Source organism: Cyprinodon tularosa, unplaced genomic scaffold, assembly GCF_016077235.1.
Source record: "Cyprinodon tularosa strain WSP-4 unplaced genomic scaffold, ASM1607723v1 ctg497, whole genome shotgun sequence".
NCBI classification, from domain to species: Eukaryota; Metazoa; Chordata; class Actinopteri; order Cyprinodontiformes; family Cyprinodontidae; genus Cyprinodon; species Cyprinodon tularosa.
The window spans coordinates 678,057-703,291 of NW_024039226.1; the positions used below are offsets into that span (position 1 = coordinate 678,057).

Genomic DNA, 25,235 nt, shown 5'->3' on the forward strand with positions numbered 1-25,235 from the left:
ACGTACGACATCTGAAACGTTTTCCAGATGTTGATTAACTTCTGTTTTATGTACGTGCAGCTGGTGAATCAGAGTGCCGTCACATACTCCAGTGGGGGGGTGATTAGAGATGTGAAGAATAAGGCGGTGCTCTGCAAACCGCTGACCCTGACCAAAGCCACCTACTGCAAACCACACATGCAGAGCAAACATCTACAGACAGGTAAAAGAAACCACAGCGTTAAACCTTCTCCACATTTGCTCCACTTAGCAACCAAAACTCGTTTTGTTGTGGTTTTAATGTTATAGACCAGATTAGTGCATAATGGTGACACATGGGTGAAATAACCAGGCATGAATGTTTGCAGTTATTTTAATCTGATTCTGCCAAATAATTCAACATTTTCGTTAGAGGTAAATACATTAAATACAGCCGTATAATTATGTTACTGACCCCCCAAAAAAAGAAACACAGGACAGATTAGGCACAAAGTTGTAGAAAAGCTGAAGGTGAAGCTGAATTATAAAATTATATCACAAGCTTAAAATATCTCCCACAAAGAAAATGCAGACCTCCAAGCATTAGGAAGAAGGTGCTCTGATCAGATGATACCAAAATGACACATATGCAAAATGTTAATGTGGAGAAAAAATCTGAATCCAGATTTAAATCCAGATAGCATTGATTTATTTCCAGTAACATTGCAAAGAAGAAATAAAAAACCTTTTTAATTACCTTTTAAGCAAGATGAATTGTCTCAATTTGTGAATTCCAATATCTTCTGAAAATGCATCTTGCCAGGAGCCAACAGATGCGTTTGCCTTGAAATGTTTCAGACCAACGACATGCAGTGTATGACATCAACGCCTCAAGCAGAGGCAGAAGGTTGACCCTAAAAAAGATGGCAGCACTAGTTTTAGGTGGAATACTGGCTATTTCTTTTTGAAAAACAATTTATGCTTTTGTGATTGGAAGATGTTTGCATGTTCCGCTCGACCCGATTTGGTAAGGGTTTGATTTATCAGTTAAATCTGCTAGTTGTGAAACAAATCAAGCTGCTACTGCTGCTGTGATTCAATAAAAACTCGACATGGGAGGCAGAATCATATTCAGCGAACACTTTCTACATGAGGCTTTCCAGATCGATACCTGTAGTTTTCATTTGAATTCTACATGTTAATATGGTCAATATGGCTTACGCCAGGTAAGGTATTTTTATTACCGATTTTATAGTGTCAAGTTTTCTTTCTTCTCAAATTTTTTTCTTTTTGAGAAAAATTACATCTGAAAATATCAAATCTGAAGAAAAAAATGTATTTGAAAAAAGCATGTGAGGGGGAAAAAAAAAATAATTTTTTGTGATGAAGTATCTGAGAGACAAAGTTTCTATCAAAAGTAACTTTTTTTTCTTGAGACATTTTTCAAAGTTTAATTTTTTGGATAAAGGTTTTTCACATTTTAATTCACAAAATCTGTTGGAGTTTTTGTTTTTTATTACCATTTACAAAACATATTGTAGCAATAATTGAACAAAATTCACTCTATATATCCAGCTAAGGATTTGAATATTTTAACATCTAATTTTTGCAGATGCTCTCTAACTAGCCATGAACTATTTTCCTTGAACTAAGACCTTAAAACTGTTAAAAAATATACATACATACTAGTGCTGTCAATCGATTAAATTTTTTTTATCGCGATTAATCGCATCAATGCCTAAGTTAACTCGCGATTAATCGCATTTTAATCACACATTTTTTTTCTGATTGAAAATCATTTAAATACTCTCGATGACATACAAAAAATACATACAGGCTAGGTTTGTGCCAATGTTCTTTTTTTTTTAAATGAAAACAGGTCACAGACACTGATTTATGCCATAGAAACATATGGCAAGAAGATGGGGCATGTAGCAAAAAATAACAAATATGTAGCCAAAAAAAGGCCCTGAAAACAGGCTGATGTAAAAGACAGTCTTTAAAGTTAATACAGTCTTTTGAACAAAGACAAGCATTTTACCCTATTGCTATAAAATGTAGTACAGTTAACATTAGATGTCAATTAACCAAGGTAATAATGAACAATTTTCAATCAATACATCAAAATCAATAGACCGACATCACTAGATGGAGGTAGTCTATGCTCTAGAAAGTTACTTTTCAGCCTCTTAACAAAAATGAGAACACACACACACACCCACACACACACACACACACCCACACACACACACACACACACGATACTGACCTGTGGCGTACACAGACAGCAAGAGTGCCGTAGCAGATTCCATTTCACCTCAGTAATCTGTTTTCTCAGTTATTTCAGGTTGCTACTAGTTACCAGACACTCAACTTGTTTGTTGGTGGTGGGGCTTAAAGAAAAGGCACTAGCGTCACCCAGTATATGAGCGTCTTTTTTCCTTGAGGAGCTCCGCTCTCGAAGCCTATGGAAAATGCATACACTGGGGGAAAATAGCCCCGCCTTCCCGCAGGCTGCAGCGGGATGTACTTGGAAAATTGTACCATAAAACCACATAGCGTTAATCTGATGTTAAAAAAATTATCGCCGTTAAAATGGCCTCGCGTTAACGCGATAACGCGATAATTTTGACAGCACTAATACATACAAAACTTACACAGAGCCTATCTTTAACAAGAAAAAACTAGACTAGCAGCTATTTTACAAACATTGTCCTATTTGTGTTTCAAATTATCAACTTAGATTTTTTAATCATATTGAAATACATAGAAATGAGTGGTTTTACAAATGTAAATTATGGAAAAGCTTTAAAGCCCCTTTTTAAGGCACTTTAGGTGAGAGGGAGATTAGTTTTTATTTAAGGTACATGTCTTAAATAAAAAACGTTTCAAAGAAATTAAGCTGGAAAAAAAATAATAGTGATTTAACTATTAAAATAATTATCAACCAATTTAGTTACTGAACAATCATCAATTGGAGCATACAGACTCTACAACACAGTACAACGACCAACATTCATAAATGAAAACTATAAAAAAAAAAAAAACATTTTACAATTAAGACTAAAATGTTTGCACTTTACAAAGATCCTGTAGGATATTTTTAACCTTAATTGTTTCAATCCTGTAATATAAAAAAAAATCCCTTTCACACCTGATGCTTTCAGATTATTAGTCGAAAAGTCTACAGATGAATAGATTAGCAAAGTAGCCATCAGTTGCAATCCTACACAAAATGATTCATGCGCTCCCTAATTTGCTCGTTGTGTGTTTAGTGATCTGTTATCTCTGCCTCTACAGATGTTGATGACGGCGTTAAGAGGGAGTATATTCCTGTACCTATTCCTGTGCCCGTCTTCATCCCAATGCCTATGAACATGTATGCCCAGGTCACCCCTACTCCACTCTCTATGCCTGTACCGGTAAGACATACACCAGTAAAACATGACTTTACACGTGATGGTGAATTCTCTGTTTTTATTTCTAAATAATAATAATTTTGCTTCTTTCAGGTTCCTGTGCCTGTGTTTCTACCCACCACCCTCCAGGGGGCAGAAGAGATCATTCAGACCATGAAGGATCTGAAAGCTGAGATGCCCTCCAACAGCATGGAAGCTGATGTAATAATCAAAGATGACGAGAAGCCATGTGAGAGAGATTTCTTTATTGTCCTGCTGAGGTGAAGATCCTTTAAAACCACATTCGGTTGGCATGAGGAATCTGTCTGCTTGATCATTTTAGACGTGAAAGAGTTGATAGTGAAGGAAGACTGTGTCAAAGGGGAGTCCTCCAGCAGTAGCTCAGAGGAAGAGGAGGAGGTGGAGGAAGAAAAATACGACCCTGACCTGGATCTAGAGGCAGATTTTCCTCAAGGTAAGCTCTTTGCATCAAGGTTCCAGGCTTATCAAACAAATGGAGAATTAAATGAATGCACTACACAAGCTTTAGTATTCACACCCCTTCCAAAATATCACATTTTCCACATTTCTACTAAAGACCTCGAAATATTTGGGCCCATTTTGTGTGATGGACCAAGAAGCAGGAAACAGCCTTTGCTTTTTTCAGCCTCATTTACTCTGCTAACGAAAAATCTCCCCACAGCATAATTCGGCCACCTCCTTGTTGCACCATTAGGGATTGGGTTTTAGTGATTTGGGTTCTTTTATTTTGTCTCAAGTTAGAATTGAGCTAAAAGTGTGTATTTTTTATGCTTATTGGTCTCATTTAATGATAATTTGTTCTGTTGCAGTTTGTTTCTCTAACAAACCTCAAAGAACAGCTGGGTTTGTACTGGGTTAATGTTTATTTATATGGACTCCTGAGGGATCAGCAAATTTATCCTCACCAAAAAAAAATTTGCAGAGATTCCTGGCTTTGAAGGCTCACATGGTGCATGGACAAAATTTAAAACAATTTGAGGAAATGTAAAGCACACTTAGAGAAAAAAACATGCTCAGAAATTATTTTGGGTAGTAACTAGTTACATTTACTTGGATAACTTTTTGAAAACAAATGTACTTTTAATTTTGCTCTTAAAATTTCTGGCTACTCCATCTGTTGAGTAACTTCACTTAATGAAAACAAGCTTGTTTTACATAAATATGCACCACTTATTTGTGTTTAAGGCTGTTAAATATTTAATCAGTTGTAATGATTACTTTTACTTGAGTAAAAATATGATGCACTGCCATCATTACTTAAAGGTATTGTGGAGGATGTTTCTGTTTTTTTCAAAAGACCCGCCCCCTGTCCAATTGAAAAAAACTCTGCGTGCAGGAGAGTTCTCCTCCTGCACGCTCTGCTGCTGTTCTCATAGCTCATACAAGCTTACTGTGCCCGAATGTCCTCCCTAACCCCTAAATCCCTCAATCACTATATAGAGCGGGGACTATATAGTTGATTTTATAGCAAACTCAGTTAACTGACCGTTCGGACTAATGATCAGTACTTTTTGCTCCATTGGTCACGTTACTCCTCCTCCACTGCGTGTGGCCTGCGCCATCTTTATCTGTCACCGCAGTCAGTCCCATAATGCTTTGCGAGGAGAACCCTCCCTGCAAAGCAATCCGGGATATATCTGCCGCTTCTGAGGCCTTTCTTTTCTTCTCATACACTTCGCAGAGACTTTTTCTCGTATGACCCTCTGCCATTTTCAAAGAACCACGGTGAGAAAGATGAGCTTCAATGACCGTCTCGTAGCTCACCACACAAAAATGCCTAAAAGTGCGCATGTGCAGGAAAAGACAGCTAACAGGACAAGCATGTAGGACGGTCTTACGTAAACATATCACCGGAATGATTGACAATTAGCAGGACAACTTATTTAGATGATCCACCCAAAAATAAAAGATCGTCCTCTATATCTTAAGTACTTTTTTTGGTTACTCTACCTACCTGTGATATAAATGAAGTGTGTACGTAAAGTAGAAGTAGGCTAATGGTCTCTTTGTGGGCGATAGAAAGGGTTGAAAATGAAAAGAAATGGAAAGTTTTTTAAGCCTTTTTATTCTGGGTTTGATGTTCCTGTATGGTTTTCTTAATCAAAGTAGTACAAACAGTGCTGCTGGTCCAGCTGCTGTTAGAAAGCATTCTGGGTTCACTGCATTTCATATACAGGTGCTGGTCATAAAATTAGAATATCATGAAAAAGTAGATTGATTTCAGTAATTCCATTTAAAAAGTGAAACTTGTATATTATATTCATACATTACATACAAACTCATATATTTCAGATGTTTATTTTGTTTAATTTTGATGATTACAAATGACAACAAATGAAAATCTCAAATTCATCATATCAGAAAATTAGAATATTGTGAAAAGGTTCAAAATTGATGGCCCCTGGTGCCACACTCTAATCAGCTAATTAACTCAAACCACCTGCAAAAGCCTTTAAATGGTCTTTCAGTCTAGTTCTATAGGCTACACAATCATGGGGAAGACTGCTGACTTGACAGTTGTCCAAAAGACGACCATCGACACCTTGCACAAGGAGGGCAAGACACAAAAGGAGTAAAGGGACTAAATACAATAGCCTGCCATGCTTTTCAGATTTAACAGAGCTCTGAAAGGCTACGTTCACACTTCAGCCTGAAGTGACCTAATTCCGTTTTTTTTGCCCATATGCAACCTGGATCTGATCTTTTCATGGCAGTCTGAACAACACAGATCTGATTTTTTTCTGGTCCTGAATCCGATAAGAATCTGATCTTTTTGAAATGCAACCTGTGTCTGAACGGCCAGGTCGCATTCATCCGTCTTGAACTCCATTAATACCCAACAAAGGTTACTATTCTGGGTCTTGCTATGAAGAAGCGGCAAGAAAAACAGCAACCATGGCAGATGATGATGCAGAGGGCAGTAATTATGTTTAACTATCTTGAAAAGTGTTTTTATGGTTGGGGAAAGATCGCTAGATGCACGCCGGCACTACCATCCCTGTTTACTTCCGTAAACATAGAGCATCAGCATGCCTGTGACGTCATTGTGCCCTCTACTGCGCATGCGGGACACTTGCGTTGTATGACTGCAGTTCACACAGGAGATCACATACAAGTCGCATATATTTGCAAATGTGAACGGCAACGCAATAAAAATCGGAATTAAGCATCAAAGCCTGCAGTGTAAACGTAGCCTAAGTGTTCTGGGAGTGTTGTGAGAGTGGTTAGAGCAGTGTGCTTTTACTCTGAGAAGGTTGCAAGTGCCCAGTTAAATCCCAACAGCCTGTATTCTGGGTCCCTGAGCAAAACCCTTCATTCCACACTGCTCCCTGGGCGGCACACAATGGCAGCCCCAAGGGGATGGGTTAAATGCAGAGAGTAAATTTCCCCATTGTGGGACAATAAAGGGATTTACATTTACTTTTTATTATTAACACCCTGGATTAAAAGTGGAAACTCCTGCTGACTTTATAAGTCAAACTATTTACCGTTCAGCCTGTGACATTGTGGGTGTAGAACGAAGTTATGGTGAAAACGTTCCTACCCAAGCACCACACTGTTAGCATCTCTGTAACGTGTAATGTGGTAATGGCCTCTTCACCCTGCAGGGATCCATCCTCATTGTGGTCAGTTTTTATATTTAACTCATCTGCTGTGGAAGAACAGAAACTTGAACTCTTTTCTGATTTAGTTGTGAAGAACACAGATGGATGCTGCCAAGAATGAAGTCACTTTGTCTCTGAGGCCCTTTATGATCTTCTTTCTTGGTGCGTCACTGGACATTTATCGGATTATCTTGGGCAGTTAGTCCCTCATTGCTCACAGGTTGTTTTAGCCGACCATTTCACAGGTTGAATTTGTTTTTTTTTTATTGCAGATCATAAAATGATTGTGAGAGAAGAGACATCATGGTAGCGTTATTAATAACAGGTTTTTGGATGAACACAAATCTGGGGTGTCTGATAGGTTTTGTTGTTGCCTAGGTGTGTCTAATTACTCTTGATAATAGCTGAATATTTCTGGGTTTTGGTTTCAGAGGTGTAACCAACATGTAAACCAGAGAGCATTTCACGGATGAAAACAAGCAAATCCGACATTAAGGGAAAAACAGGACGTCAATCAGAGCAATTGCACAAACCACATTAATACCACAAAGATAATTACACTGACTGGGGGTAAGACGAAGAGGAAGATGTTGCTGAGGATTAACATAACAGACATTAAATAGGTAGAACCTAAAAACGGGTAAAAGGAAAAAGATCCTGGAAAGACCTACAGCCTCCAGATGATACCAAAAAAAGATAAATATTATTTATATTGAGAATCTGGATAAAATGGTTGCCTTGTTGTTGCTGCTGTTCTTGTTCTTTGTTAGTATTGATGACAGAAATTAAGAAATATGTCATAATACAAGTTTTGGGAAATGTCCTGCCCTTGGCTAATCCACCGAGTCACAAGTCCTTAGCAACAAGAATAGAAAATCCTAAACTCCAGAGACATCTTTAAATGCTATGGCACATAGTTTTATTTACTGATGAGAGAAAGATTAACCTTTTCTTAAGTTCTGGAAATGTCAACGTTTGGAGAAATGTTCTGTCAGAGTTCCTGAACATAGAGGCTCCTCTGAGAGAACACAGGGATGTCTGGGCTTCCTGAGTTTCTATTACATGTAGTTTATCATATCGCATCATTACACCTTGAGCATGAATAAAAATGTTTAAACAATGTGAAGTACATATAGAATTATCTTTTTACACCTGTTTTAATTGCAATCAGAGTTTAAAATATATTTTAATATCATGAAATGTAAAAATGTAATTTATTTTGAAAAACAGAGACTGTCAGCCTCTGTATGTCTTGCTGCAAAGCTGGGTGTTGTATAATGCCAATACTGCGTTCAGACCGAAGAGCATCAGGTTTACATGCAAAGTCCGGGTTGGGCATTCCTCAAGGGGCGTCGTTATGTCTTGCGGCGTGTTTTAAAGCTTTCCCTGCATTTCATGCTGCACTTTTGGCTTGACGCATCAAGACCGACGAGAGCTAGAGTTTGAAAATCTAAAGTTTTGCAGTTGGATGCTGAGCGTCAATCAATAAGAATATTTTTTTTCTACCTGAATTAAAAACAAGGGATCCATTTCACACTTCAGGTTTATTGAAGACTAAGTTTACCAAACCTGAAATCAGGGAAACACAAAGGTTTTCCATTTCAGAACCATAGTTTACTTAACCTCAGTTTCTGCTAACAATATAAGAAAATCATTAGATTTAGACTCAACTTTATTTATCCCTTGGGATTACTCCCTCAGGGAAATTCTGGTTCCAGTAGCTTTTATTGAGTACAAAGAGGTAAAGCAAGATTCTATTAAAGATAAAAATACAACAGACAATATAAAAAGATTATATATAGTACAAAAAAGCAAAACAAAAAAAAAGTTTTAATGTCCTGGAATATTTAAATATAAAAACATCTGCACAGTAGAGCTAAGGGAAAACTACACAGTAGTTAACTTGGATTACTGCACTTGCACTGCAGAGATGTACTGAACTTATAAATAAGTTAAATAAAAACATACACAGGCTAGCAGAGGGTTCTCAAACTGTCCTTTATATTTAGAAATTATTATGAGCGCTACAATTTCACCTCACAATCCATCATGGATATCCATGACGTTATTGGTTCTCACATTTGGAGCCTTGACTTCTTTAAAAGGAATATACAGAACTTGATGTGAGAACATTGACGTGTGATAACAGCATTATAGAAAATAACTGCACAGTCAAAGAGCCACTTAGTATTTAATATGTATTGTGAAACAGGATCAAAATGAGGAATAACCCTGTGAGATGATGCACAGGTCCTACCTGTTAAAACAATAATTTTTGAACATTTCAAACAAATGACTATTGGTACCGATCATGACATGATAGATATTGTAAATACATATTTGGTCAAGCTGCTAAATATTAAAACAACCCCTTAAAGTGTATAAACATTAGGTATATAACATAATTCTTATTAGTTCAATTTTGTTTTGTTTTTATACTTTATGAAATTTAAGTTTCTGCTGGCAAAACTGTAATTTACAACCTCTATTATTACAGTTCTGCCAAGAAGTAGGTAGAATACCCAGAAATGGTACTTAAGAGTAGCACTACTTCTTTATAGTTTTACTCTGGTAAAAGCTACTAGATTACTTAAGTACTAAGCAACTCGTAAACTTAATACCCATGATCTTAACAACTGATTTTATATTTTTTGAGTTATAAAACTTACAAAAATCAACAAATAAAATCTATTAACCAATAAGTCTTGAGTACAAAAAACAAGAAAGTGTGTCTTAATGGTGCGTATTTGTTTAGAATAATCTTGTTTTTATTAAGTGAAATTACCGACAATGGATGTAGTTAACAGGATTTGTACTCAAGTAAAAGTAAAAAGTACAATGGCGTTAAACTACTCCTAAAATATATATTTGACTTGAGTAAATGTAACTAATTGCCATACACCTCTGTTTCTGACTTGGAATGTTATTTTGACCAGAAAATCCTTTTTAAGTGATCTAAAATGGAACAACAAAGAGTACTTTTAACAAATGTCAAAACGGCTTGCCATACTTGACTTCATATAAACTTACACATAGACTCAAGCAGCAATTTTCTCCTTCACCATCTTCCTCTCCTCTGCAGCTGTAGTGCTGCTGCTTGTTCTTTAACACACATTCTCCATTCATTTTTTTTTTCATTTTTGCATTAAAGTCTCTAGTTCCATTGGGCTTAACTTGGCACTTCCTGTTGCCTGTTGTCATGGTGACTTGACGAATATGGGCTACACTAAACATAGCTTTTTTATACTTGTGAAGCACGTGCTTACCTCTGAGTGGACCTACTCTGAGTCGAATGAACTAACTCACAGCAGCTGTTATGAAACCAAAAATTTGGTTTCTCAGGCTCGATCAAGTCAGAGTTGAGGATTTGAGTCCGTTTGTTAAACCTGCTTTGTGAAACTGAGCACAGCTTTGATCCTGATTTAGGTTTTTCATAACAAAGATTTATTTCCATCCATTTGCTGATGTCTGCAGTAGGTGGGGAAGGATTAGGGAAGGATTCAGTACCGTTCAGGAGTGTATGCACACACAAATGTGGGAATTTCTGAAATAAACATATCTCCTGAGGACTACCCAATTAGTTTCTGCATAGATTCAAATGATTTTTAAACAAACTAATGAACATTTCACTGTGTATCAATCTTTCTCAGCATCAGAACCTGTTCCAGCGCTGGAAGGAATGGATGAGGATATGGGCTTTTCTTTGCCTCCAGTCCTAGCAGAGGAGAAGGAGGACCTCCAGGAGTCAGTACCTCGACCACAACCCAGAAAACTGGTATGTAGACATGGACATATACATATAACAGGGTTATTCTAGGGGTCAGCTCTGCTTGATTCTTCGTCTTTTACAGGGAAGTAAAAGGAGGGCCCTGGAAGATTTGCGCTCATCCTCTCCATCACATTCAAGTAGAAACTTAGAAGGCAGATCGCTGCCACTCAAATCCCGCTACGGCATCAATGCCTGGAAACGCTGGGCGCTGTCCCTCTCCGACCAATCAGAAGACGCCAAAGAAAAAGATACCTCCAAACCAAGTAAGCTAAATGCCATTTTAATTCCTGCATAGATTTCCTTCCAAAAAAGTAAAAAAAAAAACAATCCACTGGACTTTGTTTCCAAGTTTGAAGATGTTTCGATTCCCATCCAGAAAGCTTCAATTCAAAATGTCAGAATTCAAAGCTTTATAGATGAGCCCCAAACAAAGCCTTGATTTGGCTTAGAAAAGTATGAGTACGGAACCTGAGGAACGGGTCCGCCTCTTAGAAATAGGGAGTCGTTTGGGTTCTTTGTTAGCCTGCAATACCTGATTCTGGTATATGGCTCTGAAAAGGGACTTGTTGTCTTGTATGGGGGTGGGCGGTTGTGACGATAGCAGGAAGCAATCAACTATATCTCTGCATTGTAGGTTTTTGAAAGCTGGAACCTGATTCCACCCCCTCTGTTTTTATGTTGATTTTTTTTAACATAAATGGCTTCCTTGACACCCCTTTCAAACCACCTGTTTTCTTTGCCCAAAATGTAAAAATGGTCCTCAAATCGATGTCCTTTGTCCAATAGGTGTAGATGTGCAGCAGAGTCTTGTCCGAAGGAGGTAACTTGTCTGTGGAGAGGTTGTTTGGTTTCCCCAATATAAAGATCAGAGCATTCCTCACTGCACTGAATTGCATACACCACTCCGCTCATATTAGGTCTTGGGTTTTGTCTTTAGGATGCACTTATTTTACACTGTTTATATGGGAAGGGTTGCAATACACTGTTTATAGGGGAGGGGTGTAAATTTACTCCATTCCGTCTTATTATATTATATTATATTTTGCTCTGTTGTACTAAAAATCTTATTTTTCTCTCTTTTGTAAACGGTTGCACTGCAAAAAAAAAAAGAATTTCCCGCAAGGAACTAATAGTCATCCCCATTCTGATTCACACACATGAATATATGTGTGTGAATCAGAATGGGATGCCGTAAGGAGAAAAAAAGTTAATATCGGCAAAATGTATCGTCCGGCTGACGTATGGGTCCATCTCTCCTGTTAAGGATGGAATAAAGAATAAGAGTAAGAGAAATTTGACAAATTATTCACTCCATATTCCATTAAGTTAAAGATAAGAACTGAATCTCTGACAAAATAACCCTGAAAATTTGGTTCTTATGCTGCAGTCTTAAAAGGCATTGAATTCTTCAAGATAAAATTAAGGCCTTAATTGGTATTAAAATGTCTTAAATCAGTCTTTCGTAGGTCTTAATTTTTAAAACATCATGAATAGTATTATTTTTATTACGATTTATTTTTGTAATCTAAATAAAACGTTAAAATTGAATTTTTTTTTTTTTTTTTTTTTTTTTATATATATATAAAAAAAAACAAAAAAAACTGCTCACCATTATTGGTTCCCTCCTGATAGCGGAACCAATAAAAGCGTTGTTGCGGCCGGAACATTTGGGAGATGCACCATTAACTTTTTGTCTGGAAAATATGAGCAAGTGTAAATGTAAAGAAAATTGTCTCCAGCCAAGAGTTTTCTCCATGGCTAAAACCAGGGAACATACATGAGGCACAGTGTATTTTGTGCAAGAAGCGATTCAAGCTTGGAACGATGGGAATTAAGGCAGTGGAGTCGCACATTGCGAAGCATGAAACACAAAGCGTCAAAATCGAGTTACTGAGAAACAGACGGTATTTCTCAGTTTTGTTCCACGCTTGTCTCTGCAACGCCTCCACTTATCACCAATCAAACATACTAAGAAAACGATACAAAGAAAAATAGAAGCAAAAAGACTTAGCACCGGTTATGTTGTGGCTTTAAAACTGATTTGTTTTGTTCCCTGCTAAAACTAAGTTTGTGAATTCAGTTAAATAATTGTTAAAATATATCTGTCATTTATTTGTTTTTAGCTTTCTTCCTGTATGGGAAGTTTTTTCAAAATTTGAAACATTAATGCAGTGGTTTATGTTAAAATAAACCTTTGGGTTAAGTTGTTGCAAGTGGGTTTTTCTTGTGTTTCTTGTGAATTTGGTCTTAAATTTTTATTTCAAGTGGCATTAAAAAGTCTTAAAAAGTCTTGAATTTAACTTGCCTTATGCTGTAGGAACCCTGTGCTGGATTTCCTTTGGAAACCTAACAAACTCGTACTTTATTATTTTTAATAATTAGAGATATCCAAGATCACAGTTTGAGATTTGAATGAAACAAAAAGATGAAAAATTCAGCCCAGGTTTTCCAGATTTAGAAACAACGCTGATCTAAACTGATGGAGATACTAAAAAAAAGTGAAAAGCTCCTTGATGCAGCTCAATCTGAAAATATCTGATTATTTCCTTAGTGTTTTTATGTTGCCTGATTTATAAACATTCTTGTCCAGACCATAAAAAAAATGATTACGGAAAAGTCCAGATTTTTAAGTAGAATGACAGCTTTAAATCTGCTGAAATAACATTCATAATGTTTCTATTATGAAACTGAAATGAATCCAGTCTGTTTCATCACACAGCACGGGGTATTACCTCAGATTCATCTAATAATAATAAAGTCATTTATTGAATTAAATGATATTATCAGAACATAAGTTAACTCACTTAAGCTGCAGCTTTTACTCATTGCCACCCATCCCTCTCCGTCCCCTGATACATTAACACTCAGTGAGCTGGAAAGCTGTTGAGGTTTGCCATTACTTTGATTACATGTTCGATATGTCTCCCTCCCTAAAGCTTAAGTTTGTTTGTCTTCTGTTTGTTTTCCTCTCTTGCAGCACGGTCGAAAAGTAACCTGTTGACGTTAAAAGCAGCTGAGCTGAATGTTGCACTGTCCCGATTTGTCCGGGAGGCCTGCAGGCCCAACGGGGAGCGCTACTCTCCAGACAGCATCCTCTACCTCTGTCTGGGAATACAGCAGGTCAGTACCTTAAACCGGAGGTCTTCAACAGGGGGGTCCACAGAGGTACTGCATGGGGGTCATGAAAGTTTTGGTTCATTGGAATTTTTTTTTTTTTTTTTTTGTATATTCCCCCTGCAAATTTTTCCACCAATTAAAATGTCTTTAAATCCACATTAACATGAATTCAACACACTGTAGTTAACAGATAAATGGAGGCAGAAGATGTCTTTAAGTCATCAATGCTCACATTCAGCGACACACAGGAGCTCTTTCAATCTGGGCACCGTTTCATTCACAACACCTGTCCCATCAACCAGGAATCAGAAATCTTTTAATAATCCCAGGGAGAAATTACTTTCATTACATAACTCCATATGTATTAGAGTGACTATAGGACCAGTTTGATATAACACAATTTCATCCAATATATATAATTAGGGAGTCCCCACTCCATCTCTCCATCAGTTTGGGGGTCCTTGGCCTGGAAAACGTTGAGGACCCCTGCCCCTACCCTTTAAATGGTAGAATCCCAGAATCATAACCTTTCTAAATAAAGCAGAAATAATGGGCTATATGCCCAACTTCACTACTTCCTGAACTCCAGCCAGCACCTCAGTTTCCTGTCTTTCATTATGGAACAAGCTGTTCCAGGTGTGTCAGGCCAATGTCGTCATGGTTACTGAGGTCAGTAGTGGAGTTGGGCATAGAGCCCATTAGCCCAGAGCTAATGGATAAATGGGCTCTATGCACAACGCCACTACTTAGTGAATTTAAGGAAACTTGTTTGTTTTCCGTCTTTCTCTACTGGACAAACTGATTAATTCAGGTGTGTCTGGCCATGGTTACTGAGGTCAGGCACACCTCGATTAATCAGTTAATCTAGTAATGAAAGACGGGGGGAGCTGTCTTTAAGTTTAGTAGTGTTGTAAATGGAACCCTTTCACATGAAACAATGCATTATATACTGCTCCCTTTTTTTCCCTTTTTCCTTAATGCTTCATTTGTAACGTAAAGCTGTTCTCTCAGTACTGAATCGATAAAGCACTGAAGCCGATCTGGGAATTTTGTTCCGTTATTGTTTTAATCAACATACCTCCTCCAATAAACCAGAACTGATTATTCAACATTTAGCAGATAGTAATAAAAAACACTTCTAGCCTGGACAGACAGTGGTGTTCTTGGTTGATGATAGGTGTTTTAAAGAGCTACTAAACTGCAACTTTTTGAAGCAACCATTTTTAACACACCTGAATCAAAGAGTGGCTCATTACCTTGCCTCTGCTGAGCTAAATTAGGGGATTGAGGCTTTAGATTCAGCTGTGCTAGAGAAGAGATGCATCTAAAAGTTATAGGGTGGCAGCTCTTGAGGACTGGACTTGAGCACCCCTGGCATAGACAATTCACTTTTACAGTTTGAAGAACAGTTGCTTGCTTCTAATGATTTTGTGTAGGTAACCAATGAGTGTTTGCGTTGTATGACTCATCCAATGACGCTAGTTTTCACTAGATGTGGACCATGTCAATGATCTGCATTGGAATGGCGCACATGACATGAAATAAATATAAACATTGAACTGAAGCCAAGAGTAACGAGTAACGTTTGTTTTAAAAATGTAAGGAATAGGAAGTACAGATACATGTGTGAAAAAGTAATGAGTAGAAGTCAGAAGTAGGAAGAAAAACAAGTAATGGAGTAAAGTATAGATACCTATACTGTACTCAAGTACAGTAATGGAGTATTTGTACTTCATTACTTGACACCTCTGATTATTACATAATTTGGTATAATGAATCATAGGTGAAAATGTTTTTTTTAGCTTAAACGTTTACTATAGTATAGAGAAACTTGCATAAACTAAACGAAGTTAAAGAAGAACTAACTCTACAAATGTAAAGCTTACCTATAACAAATGTGCATCATGAACAAGCTCAGGATTTCGTTGCCTTTTTATTTTTGGAGGTAGGAACCAAGTTTAGAGTTGGTGTTTCTAGTAGGAACGCTTTTATCGGTGCGCGGTCTTTCCCCCCCCTCATCCACGTGAGGACAGAGCGTGGCTGCAGCGAGGAGCAAATATCCCTCCAAACTCGTGAGATAATCTCATTTTCCGCCAGAGAAATGTAAGAATTTACTAAATTCACGGTTTTAAAATGTTTTCTTTGAGTTTAAAACGTGTCCCCCCCCCTTTTGTTTAAAATATGCCCTGAATGTAAATCTGTGTTCGTTATCTTTGCTGTGTCCAGGGATTATATCTATTGCTGTTCACATCCTGAAAAACTGTGATGTTGATCTTTAATATGAGGGCACCAAATCTTAATTTATTCCACGCGCCCTTAGAAAACCCAACTTTGTCTGCTGAACCAATTCGTTTTTTTGTTTTTTTTTTGTTTGTTTTAAAGCATCTTCATGCCAAAGGCCGGAAGGATGATCTGTTCAGTGATCCCTGTTACCAGCAGTTTGGAGAGGAGCTCAACAAGGTGCTCAAAGACTGGCAGCCCAGCGTGCTTCCTGATGGTAAGAGCAGCCAGACACAAGATTCACTTCAAATATTAGTTTTTCTAAATACTGATGGCAAAACCATGTAATGAATTAAACAATAAGCTTGAGGCTATCAGTTAAACATGTGAAGCTGCATCTCATTGCTGCGGTTGGAAACCAAATCACTTCTCACTGATAACATAATGACACAGTGAAGTGGCAACATGGAGGACAAGGGTGTGATTGAATGTTGGCCTGTCTGCTGCTGCTAGCACACATGTCCAGTGATTATAACCTTTCTGCTGTTCACATCCTGATGCTCTGTGATTGCATTTTTAAAGTTATATGAGGACATGCAGGAGTTGGAGCTTTTAGCCTAGGCAGTGCCACACTGTAATCATGTGATGGGGTGGTTACTTACATGATGTGCTTTGTTCAGGCTCGCTGTGGGGACGAGTGGAGGAGCAGAGCCTGTGGAGCGGCCAGCACCTCGGGGAGCAGAGTCCAGCCTCCCTGCTACGCTCTCTGGTTTACCTGAACACTAAATACTTTGGCTTGCGCACAGTGGAACAGCACCTGCGCCTCTCCTTCGCTAACGTTTACGGGCCGGACACCATCCATCCTGTCAGCAAGGAGAGCAGCGTCTGCATCCGGGTTCCCTCCATCTCTCAGGATCACCACAGTAAGTCTGGAAACATCGATGGATTTGAAATCCAGAGATCTTGCTGCTTCCCCTAAAACTGGTTGACTTTTTTCCCCCCATTTTTTGGAAGTTACAAATTAGTTTCCTTTTCCAAATTAAAGCTAGGCTGCTTGTTTCTGATTTGTTATAACTTTGTTTTAGTCGGATCTTATCTTACTTTGGCCTTTTTCGCTTTGAAGAATATTTTAATGTTTTTTTTTTTATAGCAGAAGCTAAGGTTTTTTCTGCCTTCCACTAAGATTGAGATCACTGAGGAAAAATTTTTCCAATTTTACTTTGTCTTAAGCCTCACATTACATTTGATAATTAGAGTAAATGTTATTAGTAGAGAAAAAACGTAAACTTCATGGTTGAACATTTGGCACGGACTAAAATAAATAGACTGCTAGAATTAAGTTACAGGCTGTATTTTGCTGTTATGGAATGTTTTCTGCAACAGTATAAATAAAATAGAAGAGATCTCTGGTTTTTGAGAGGAGTTTTGTTACCATTTTCAGAAATAAATTTATTTAAATCTTTTAAATAACTGGAAGTCTAATTTCAGTATTTCACAACATTTCCTCAAGATGGTTGTTTTATTCTAAATGTTTAGGAGAGGTACCGACAGCATCTAGGAAGAGGAAGCGTAAGCTAGACGAAGAGGAAGAGGAGGAAAACGAGGGCTCGGGGGGCTCGTCTGTTCACTGCCCGGTAAAGAAACACGAGTGTCGTCTCTATGAGCTCTATAGATCCAAATGGTAAATATGCTTCATTCCTCTTCTAGTGCAACTATCTCGCTCCTATTGCTTTTTTCTTTTTTCTTTTTTTTGCTAGTTTTCCAGCTGACATTTGTGCAAAAAGAAATACTAATTCTACTTTAAAGCCATTTCATCATGAGTTAAAATCATAGAAAACTGTTTGTAGGAGAGAAAAATACTCTTGTTAAAGATTTTAAAATTCTGATATCTATAAAAGTTTGAGATAAAGCCTAAAGCAACATCACCAGAAAATGTGAGTTAAAGTTGAATTTGAGCAAGCACCCTGCAGGCACCAGTGGTCGCACATTTTAAAGGCTTTAAAGAGGACATTTGTTAACTCCACTTAAATAATTTAAAGCTAATTTATAAATGAAACTAATATATATGATAAAACTACTTAATATATTTTTTTCATATAATATAGATTTCCTAAAGATTGAATAATTTCCTGATTGAATTTTTATTTTTTCCACTATGTACCATTTTTTTCTTTATACAATATAACTCACTGCTTTGAATGTGGTGTCTTTTAAGCTAATGGCATTGGTTGGAGTCTATACTCCAGTTAAAAATTTAGCAGGCAATTGCCAAGAAATGAATCGAATTGCTTCAGCCTGGTTTTTATTCATAGATTGTTCAAAACAGAAATAAAAGGAGGAAAAAAATCAGACTGGATATGCAAATGTTCTGCTGCTATTAGAATGGTTCTAAAGTCCTGTGATTAGAACTCTTTGCTGTTCACATCCTGAACTTTACTGTTGACTGATTACAGATGAGGACTTAAAGCGCAGGTTTATTTAAACTTTCTTAATTTTTGGTGAAATATATTTACACTTTCTTTTTTCTTATCCCATTATTTCTCCTCCTTTGCTTCTTTTGCTCAAATCTTATTCCCTGTCTGCTACTCCCTTCTTTGCTCCCTTTCCTTCCTCCTCCCAGTCCACCGTTGCTGTGGGAGCGCCTCGACGTCTTCTATGTTCAGCCCGATCCCACCTGCAGCCCCGCTGACCCCGTGTGGTTCAGCTCCACTCCCCTGGAGCGCCAGATCCTAGAAAGCCTCCTGACCAGAGTCCTCCTGGTCAGAGACATTTACACAGACAAGCCACTCCTGGAGGAAGATGAGGAAGAGGACAGCCGCGGTGAAGAAGACGGAGGAGAGTAGCACCTGCCTAGACTGTTTTTAGTAGAACCTGAGAGGAACATTTAGGGTTATCTAGTTGTACGTTTTCCCCCTTAAGCTGTCTTTATCCTCGTCTCTTCACCGACTCTTGTGACTTATTGTTTCCTCCTGGTGAGGGACACCCACTGCAAGTAGAGGATGCTTACAGTGGAGGTGAAAAGCAGCCCAGACTGTAACTTCTGCCTCAAAAATTAATTCAGAGGAAAAAGCTTTTGGTTTCAGAAGCTGGAGGAAAAGGAAGGCGAAGGACAAAGAAGGAAGATGGAGGCGGAAACGCACCCAGAAATGTCGAGGATGGCGTGGATTTGAAGGAATCTGAAATACAGATTTTAGTTCTCAAACCCACAGCTTGGACAAAGAGATATCAGTAATCCCCCGAGTCACCACTAATAGATTCAAAACACTTTCACATCCATATCCTCCTCACTGTCACTTGATTGGAAAAAACAGAAGGAAACACTTCTCACTACAAGAGAGAAAAACGGTTTAGAAAGATAAATAAAAATAAAAGGACACAGGAAAGTGTGGAGAAAGTATTGCAGCCTGAAACTAGGTGATATCAACTGTTCCACCAGGAAATCTGTTCTTGAAATGAAACCCAAAAAACCCACCGTGTTTTCAGTTCATTAGGGTAACGCGTCTGGAAGAAGTTTGCAGTTCTTAGTGTAAGACGTTTGACGTTCAGCTCGTCTGTGTGAGGGCCGGCACACTGCACGCTGTTTTCTATGAAGGAGAGAATTGCATCAATTAAAGCATTAATTCCATACATTATTTTTTTATTCAGTGGGGGTTTTATTTTTATTTTAAGGTATTCCTTTCATCCCACATGGTGAAAACATGGACGCACTTATAGTTGGAATCCACTTCCTGCTCGATCGTCAATACAGAAAAACAAGGGATTGTTCAGGTTATCCAAACCCAGGATGTCTTAGAAATGGTTGAAAAAGTAATAAACTATATATCTACATATAAGTACTCAAACACAATCTAATCTATCAGCTGTTTAGAAACCTGTATTTATCTAGATGTGTTAGAAATGCACTGATCAGATATCTTGGTCAATTTCCAAAATCTCCCTATTTTTGGAAGCTCTGATCCACATGCACAAAATTTTATTAGTTGTCCAATCTCTTAGTACTAAAAAGTTGAATTGCTGACAATTGCTTTTAAGAATTTGGTAGAAAACAGCAGGAGAAAGTTAAGGATCTTGTTCTGCTTTAGGGAATGATGGAGCTAATTATTTGGGGGGGAAAAACCCAAATATTTTGCACACCTGAAAATGTAACATGCCATTTAAAAAGCATTTTTTTTATTACTCAATATATTCAGAATAAGCAGTCTCATTCTTCAGATTAGTCATTTTATTTCTACCTTTCTGTTTCAACATTTCACTGACCTTTTATTCCGTCTTTATTATCTAAACCTTAGGTGGTTTAGCATTTCTGCTTCTCCTTGCTTGCATTAACCAGGGTTGGTACATTTCTGTCATTTCCTCCTGTAGCCGATCCCTTAAGGATAAAAGTTTTTTTCTTTTTTTCCCTCTAATGCTTTCATCTCTGGTCTTAACTAAAGTCTCGCACCTAATTTTAAGATGGCAGAGCTGCTGAAACGCCTTTTCTTTTAAATTATTCACCAATCCGAAAGAAAAAATGGCCGACAACTTCTTAGCAACGGTTTCCACACATAGTTGTCTGCGCCACCTAGATATATTTTCTGTTCCTAGGATCTGGCCTATACTTATATTATAATTTATTTTCATCCTTTTAATAACCAGTATGAGTCTCCATGTGGTTTTCCAGCTAGCTAAAATAAACGTGGTTAGATCCATACCAATTAAAGCGCATTCAGACCCATTTGATTAAGTTCTGTACATCTTTGTAGGTCAGTTTTTTTCTTCAAGGTAAAGAAAAATGTCTGATTTTCCTGTCAAACGTTTCCTTCACTCCAGATTCTCTTCCAGGTGTTATCTTTAAAGCTTTCAATCAACTAGGCTGCCTTAATTCCCTCCTACCGCCCCGCTTTCTGCTGCGCCTCGTTACACCCTGCTGTCTGGCTACGTCTGGGTCCGACCTCAGGACAGAACGGAGCCGTTTTTTGTTTTGTTTGTTTTTTTTGCTCAAATCTGACCGCCCTGTCTAACATGCTGCGTCCTTGTTGGATGTCAGCAGAACCTTCACTCCTGATCTGTAGCGTTATCAGAGGATTAAACCCAGACCTTTCCATTTATGCATAAAAAAATAAAAAAAATCAGAGGCAGGTCTGTTATTTTACACATCAATAGAGGTTTGATCCAAACCTCTATGACTTAATTTATTCCATTTTTCCTTTTTGTATGATGGATTTTTGTGGCTGACATTTCTTTCTCGTCTTTGTTGATTATTCGCCGCCTTCCTGCAGCGAAGGATCCTGTTGAGCATAAAGGATGCGGATAGTGTGAATACGTAGCACTTCTTTGCAAGTGTCCTCTTCCCCTGTTTTTATAGTCTAGTACTGCAAAGTTAAAGCCTTAGTTGTAGCAGTTTTGGTTAAATATTTGTGTTCTCATCAAATTAAACAGTTGAGTTTAGACCATGTAAGTTTTTTTTTTCTACTTATAACGATTTTTGTAAATGTATTATTTCACACAAACTGCTCAGATTTGTTTGGTTTCTTTTTGTGGAGCTAAAGTCTTTTAGACTTGGACATGCTGTGTGTGTTTCCCTAATCACTGCGTCGCTCGGACTGTGACCTCTGTAGAACGGCTCGCCGCTGTTCTGGTGACCCCATGAATTCGCAGTGAGCACATTACGGTGGTGAATTAGGGGTCCGGTGTCCCCATGCAGCTTCAAACCCAAACTTTTACATTCTCCAGGTGAACGGACGCTGGACCAGAGGAAACCAGTAACCAGACTGAAAATGTTTAGTTTTTATTCTTCCCTGCTGGACTGAGGCAACAACCAAACCTGCCACTGGTTTGGACCTACAGTACCCGCTGTGGCTGGCTTTAACGCCTAATGTGAATGTGCCTATCTGTATATACTGAAAGTGAGTGATTGTGACCTGAATCCGATGCTATGTGTGTTGGCTGTTCTGCCGATATGGTTATGTTTAATAAATGATTTCCTTTTTTCTAACCAGACTCGTTTGTATTCTTTCAGCTCATTTTTAAACTTGTTGCTTTAGATTAATAAAAAAAAAAACTTAATTTATCACTTTTTTTCATTCCCTTCACTGAAAAAAAAATATTGCAGCTGCTTTTGGCATTTCCTTAATCATATTTAGTTTAACACAATTGTTTCATGTTAGCAGGGTAGGACATAAAACAATTGTGTTAAAGTAACTATGATTATGTAAATGCCAAAAGCGGTTGCATTTTTTTTTTAGTTTTGGTTCATTGTTCTTTGTTATAAAAAATAAATCACTTCAAAAATGCACTTTTTCTTATAAACCTAGTAAAGGTGATTGCTGCAGTTTGAACAGTACTTACAGGACTTTTTTTTTCTTTTTGAAGGTTTCATGGCCATGCAGAATAAGATGAACTTACATTTCTTTTAAAATGTTAAATTAAACTTAAGAAAAAAATATGTTAATATGGTGCATAAATTTGTGAGGTTTTAGATATATTTTACCCCCCCCCCCCCAATGGATTCAGTTAACATTGCATTTTTCTATTAAATGAATCATGGTTTAATAAATGAATTGGATATTTTTGATATTCGGTCTTTTTTTTTTATAAACTCTTTTATATCAAAATATTTTCAACAAATATTCCTAATGCCGATCAATTCTTGACGTTTTAAGTTTAATCTAGGCTTTTTCTTTTGTATAAATTCCAATGAAATACCAGAATTTTTTTGTTTTTACTCATCTGTTGTAAAATAATGCTTTTAAAAGCTGAATATCTTGCAGTGTTAGTTTTAATTATGATGCTGGATTTCAACACAGGCCTTAATGGAGACTACAAAAACAAACTGACAGAAATTTTGAAGAAAAGTGTATTTTTTTTTTTAAGTTTAACTTCTGGATTGATTTTTTTTTTTCTTCCAAATTTCAATTTTCTCAAAATGTGTTATTTGCAACATTGATGGAACAAAAATAACCATACAGAAATATCGTTAACCCTATTGCCTTCAAAATCAACAACCTCTCTCTTCTTCTCGCTTCTCTTCAGGTTCAGTTAATTTGCAGGCTGGGAGAGTTTTCCATGTAGCGGACTGCAGCGATTAATCATACTCAGCCTGCGTTGTAGTGACAGTGGAGAGGAAAGGTCCACTTATAAGAAACCCTCATTAGAAAGGCTCACTGAGCGGCCTTCTGAGGCAACCAAGCCACAGTTTAAGAATATGGTTTACATACAAGTAAGCACATTTACCGAAAGGAACTTTTCATGCATTAAGAAAGTTAAGAGTTACTGGTTACTGACAGTAGTTCACCCAATTGCTTTGTATATGGATGATAGTACAGCATCCATTGAGAGAACATCACATTACTGGCTATGATAGCAGCCGATGTTTCCCCCAGGAAAGATTTACAGCTGCAGACCAGCCCTGATAAGCAGAACTTCAAGGTTACAGGAAAGATGAATAAGAGGGGACACGCTTCGGAGGAGCAGCGGTTAGCAAACACAACCCACGTATGGAGGCCTTAGTCCTTGACGTGGCCGACCCAGGTTCGAATCTGACCTGTGGCCCTTTGCCGCATATCTCTCCCCCTTTCTCAGACCTGCTTTTCCTGCCAGCGGAAAAAACAAGCCACTAGTGCTTTACAACCGGTCAGAGATGGGAAGTAACGAAGTACAAATACTTCGTTACTGTACTCAAGTAGATTTTTCTGATATTTTTACTTTACTACTTATTTTTATGGCGACTTTTTACTTCTACTCCTTACATTTTTACACAAATATCTGTACTTTCTACTACTTACATTTAAAAAAATTGGCTCGTTACTTTAGTTTTGAATCATTTTAATGGAGTTACCGTTATTATTTTTCACGTCACTGTGAAAACGGAGCCGTTTTCCCCCTCTGTTCCCAAAGTGTAGCCGCTGTCTATCACGCACAGCGTCACATCCTTCACTACATTTCCCAGCATTCACCACAAACCGGCCATCATGGCGGCGGCAGTTCCAAACAATTCACCAGGTAATTTACACTAGTTCCGAAATTACAACGTCACCTTTCATTCAACACTTTACTTACTCACCAGCGTAGCAAACTCTGAAGGTACCCACTGCGACAGCTTTAATATACATTCCGTAGTCGGTAATAAAACTTCCCAGTCAAATTACACATTCTCTTCCCTTAGTCCGTCAGCATACTGGTCCGTGTGGAAACACGTACCGCATCGGAGCCAGTCTCTTATCCATTGTCCCAGGGCATTGAAAAAGACTATTAGGGGGCAGGGGTGTTAAGTGGGATTTCAATGAATGTAATAATTGTTTGCATGGTAATAAGTAGGTAAATTGGTAATGTTAGCATGGTTAAATTATTTCATTAATATGTATGTTTTTGTATGAATGATGCTATTGTCTGTATTTATTTTTCTACAATGTTTTTTTTTTAATGAACTTTATTTAAACAAGGTGGGTAGAAACAAGTTAGGCAATAAGAACATTAGAATTCTAATTCTATAGAAGGCATAGTAGAGGCAGATTTCAGAATGAAAATACAAAGTAACTTTGATGAGGAAAATAAAAAATGCGTGAGTAATGCTAATAATACAATAAAATAACATAAAGACAAGGGGATTCATATGTTAGGATTAATGTACATCAGTGGGCAGTTCCATTAGTATTTCAGTCAGGTATTTGTAAGATTCGATACATTCAAGAGATGTCAAATATAAATTAAATTCAGATAAAAAAATACTAAAGATAGGGGAGGATCTCAAGACTCTCTGTTTATGATTAAAGAATTTTGCTAAACAAAAAATTAGGTTACAACAGAGTTCTATTGTTTTGTCTTTCAATAGTATTCCAAAAACTACCATATCTCTAGAAATAGAATTAGGGAGTGCAATTTTTGATTTGATCCATCTTTCTAAACAATTCCAAAATGTTTTAGTCTGACTGCATTCATAGAAGACATGGTCTATAGTTTCTACATCACTTTCACAGAATGAGCATTTATTGTCATCAATATTAAAACGGATTCTTAGTAGTTCTTTTGATGGGTAGATGGCAGTTTCTTTAGCTTTTGGTTGTATAGGAAGTTTAAAAAAAAAAGTTCTTGGTATTTCAATTGATTTTTGTTCAAATTTGCAAAGAATGTTATTTTTATTTATTTTCC

At 37.4% G+C, this 25,235-nt stretch overlaps 1 protein-coding gene across 5 annotated transcripts in view; it reads left to right on the forward strand.

The window, feature by feature from the left end:
- The window catches only part of zmym2 (zinc finger, MYM-type 2), a 48,868-nt gene extending 26,784 nt beyond the window's left edge, over positions 1-22,084 (forward strand). For all 5 annotated transcript variants that reach the window (XM_038302642.1, XM_038302643.1, XM_038302645.1 and 2 more), the window contains exons 15-25: positions 61-202; positions 3,259-3,380; positions 3,471-3,606; positions 3,700-3,831; positions 10,654-10,778; positions 10,855-11,035; positions 13,750-13,892; positions 16,272-16,386; positions 16,790-17,032; positions 17,646-17,790; positions 18,730-22,084. In XM_038302642.1, coding sequence (XP_038158570.1) covers positions 61-202; positions 3,259-3,380; positions 3,471-3,606; positions 3,700-3,831; positions 10,654-10,778; positions 10,855-11,035; positions 13,750-13,892; positions 16,272-16,386; positions 16,790-17,032; positions 17,646-17,790; positions 18,730-18,952 — 1,707 coding nt within the window. In that variant the 3' untranslated portion in view covers positions 18,953-22,084. The remainder of the gene's footprint in view (positions 1-60; positions 203-3,258; positions 3,381-3,470; positions 3,607-3,699; positions 3,832-10,653; positions 10,779-10,854; positions 11,036-13,749; positions 13,893-16,271; positions 16,387-16,789; positions 17,033-17,645; positions 17,791-18,729) is intronic.
- Positions 22,085-25,235: the final 3,151 nt, after the last annotated feature.